The 2,909-nt window shown below is 48.1% G+C and overlaps 1 protein-coding gene across 2 annotated transcripts in view; it reads left to right on the forward strand.

The window, feature by feature from the left end:
• The window catches only part of DAPK2 (death-associated protein kinase 2), a 109,917-nt gene extending 107,808 nt beyond the window's left edge, over window positions 1–2,109 (forward strand). Inside the window, exon 14 of one of the 2 annotated variants that reach the window (XM_014535481.1) lies at window positions 1,432–1,520. Coding sequence is in view for 1 of the 2 variants with exons in the window: in XM_005861074.2 (XP_005861136.1) it covers window positions 1,432–1,512 (81 nt within the window). In the remaining variant the exon portion in view is untranslated. Of the gene's footprint in view, window positions 1–1,431 lie in introns of both variants that reach the window. The other variant, XM_005861074.2, reaches the window with a different exon arrangement.
• Window positions 2,110–2,909: the final 800 nt, after the last annotated feature.

A 2,909-nucleotide genomic window follows, 5' to 3' on the forward strand; every position in this document is an offset into this window, starting at 1 on the left:
CCCCCCCCACACACACATCCTGGGGTCCTCTTTCTTCAGCCTCAGCTCTTGTTGATTCTTGCTCTTGCTCAGGACTTGAGGATTTATGGCTCCAGAGAACTGAAACAACTATGAGGCTTTGGCCAAGCTATGTCCCTTCCCTGGTCGCGTTCCTCATCTGCTATAAAAGGAATTGGACTCCCTCCCTCTGAAAATCCCTGTTAATGACAGGCAGACTTTCCCCAGCTTACTTTTTTATTGTTTGGCTCTGACGCACACTAAAAAGTTGCTATTCAGCGGAGCTTGAGTTATTTTTATTGTTATAGCCGGGCTTGGTCCAGGATGTGTTTGGCTAAAGTTGATCTTGACCTTGAATTTCCAAGTGGCTACGGCCAGGGGAAGTGGAGAAGGCCCTGGGAAGGGATATAGTGGACAGTAGGCATGCCTTCCAGCTGCGTTGCCCTGATATAATGCAGGCCGCGGGGAGAGAGGACCAGAAAGTATTGAAGGGACTATCAATTTCTATCCTAAGACTTGTCCTTGATTAAACATTTTAAAAAGTCCTCTTTTTACTCGAATGCTCAGCACCATTAGCACAATGGCTCACCCTGCAAGTGGAAAAGGATTGGGTCCTAGACATCCATTACAAAGTTTTCCCAAAGGGACTTTCCTTAAAAAAAAAAAAATTAAAAAAAAAATAGGTCCTTTTGCTTGGGAAGCATTAAAATTGAACATCTTACAGCAGATCCAAAGGGACCCTTAAAAAAAAAATTTAAAAAAAAATAGGTCCTTTTGCTTGGGAAGCATTAAAATTGAACATCTTACAGCAGATTTTTTTTTTATAACTTGCTTAGGTCTTTCTGAATTAGTGCTTCTTTTAGTAATTTTAATAATTCAATAGATCAGTGCGGCCTGAATGAAAAAAGCACTGTGACCTCCAGGGCCTCAGATTTGGTTTAGCCATGGAATGTACTTGACTCTTTTCCTCTCCCATAAAAATGGAGCACAAAAGCTATTTCCCTGGAAAAACTGCATGGCAAGGCTCGCTCAAGGTGCAGCCTAAGCCAGTGGAGGAAGAGGGGGGATAGAGTGGTCACCGTCAGGGGTTAGGGAGGTCTCGGTGGCTCCCTTCTTCCCCCTTCTCTCTGGTCTGAGCTCAGGAGACCTATCAGACCATGTATCCAAGTGATCTTGGTCATGTGGCAGCCACCAGATATAATTTTCATGATTGTTATAATTTGGCTTCTCCTGGCACCTGTTCCCCCCTAGACACTAGGGTGCCTGTTTTCCTTCCTCCTGGCGTTCTCTGGACAGAACAACAACCTTCCTCTCAACATCCACCTCTCTGGCTTGCAACCCCCTGGCCCAGGTGTACGGGGCCTGGTGGCGTGGCACAACCCCATTCCTGACATCTCATGACCCTCTTGCCCTGGGCTTCTTTTTTTCTTCCAGAGGAATTGTGAGAGTGACACAGAGGAGGACATCGCCAAGAGGAAAGCCCTCCACCCCCGGAGGAGGAGCAGTACCTCCTAACTGATGCGGCTCTCAGCGGCCCCCAGGGAGGCCCAGGCCCAGCGGGGCCCCCTTCTGTGCAGACTCTTGGTCGTCTTTGTCACCAGCACCCAGGCATTCTGCATTTCTGAACTTGTTGCAAGAGAGATGGGCCTGCAGGATTCAGAAGAGTTTGCAGGGGATCCAGGAGACCCTGGGAGCTGTGGCTTTTCCTACGGAGGAGGTGCCAGCATTCCCAAAGCTCTTATTCTCCATAAAACAGGCTCTCACCCATCTGTCAACCTCAGAACATGGAGTGCAAGTGTAGACTTAAGAAAACAGTGTAAATGAACATTGTCATCAATGGTGAAGGTCAGATTCAGGCAGTTTTCCTCACAGGATGAGGGAGTCCAGAACCAGCCTGGTCAAAAATTACACCAGGAGGACAGAGGCCTCCCCCATGGGGACAAGCCAAATGAGTGAAGTGAATCTTCGGGCGTGAGGGACCAATCCTGTGAACTCCTAGAACCCACATGGAGTCAGCACGACCAATATATCAGACCTTCTAAAGCAGCCCATTGCCAGCCCACTGTATTGTAATTTTTTTTTTCATTTTTATTAAACTTCTGGTTTATCTGATGCTTGACTTCTTTTAGGTCTCTCTTCATCTGATTTTCTTTAGTTCAGGTGCCTGTGACCCTGGGGGAGCACCCAGGGTTAGGGTGCGCTGAGTGGACAGGGCCTCAGAAGGTCATACTGAACTACCCCCTCTGGACTACAAGGCACCTACCCTCTATATCATTCCCTAAATCAGATATGGCATGTAACGCCTGTACTGTCTCTACTATCACCATCACCCCGATGGTGTGGGCTGAGTTGTGTCTCCCGACCCCTGGACGGCCTGTGACCCTGGGGGAGCACTTAGGGTTAGGGTGCGCTGAATGGACAGGGCCTCAGAAGGTCATACTGAACCACCCCCTCTGGACTACAAGGCACCTACCCTCTATATCCTTCCCTAAATCAGATATGGCATGTAATGCCTGTACTGTCTCTACTATCACCATCATCCTTGATGGTGTGGGCTGAGTTGTGTCTCCCGACCCCTGGACCACAGAATATGACAATGTTTGGCCATAGGGTCTTTCAAGAAGTAAGCAGGTTAAAATGAGGCCAGTGGGCCCTAATTCCAATAGGACTGGTGTCTTTATAAGAGAAGGAGATTAGGACACAGAAGAGTGACCATGTGAAGACACAGGGAAAAGACAGCCATCTGCAAGCCAAGGAGAGAGGCCTCAGAAGAAACCAATCCTGCCAATACCTCCATCTGAGACTCCGGGCCTCCAGAACCACGAGGAATACATTTCCGTTGTTCGTCTTTCAAGAATTAAGCAGGTTAAATGAGGCCAGTGGGCCCTAATTCCAATGACTGGTGTCTTTAT

Source organism: Myotis brandtii, unplaced genomic scaffold (assembly GCF_000412655.1).
Source record: "Myotis brandtii unplaced genomic scaffold, ASM41265v1 scaffold144, whole genome shotgun sequence".
Taxonomy (NCBI): Eukaryota; Metazoa; Chordata; class Mammalia; order Chiroptera; family Vespertilionidae; genus Myotis; species Myotis brandtii.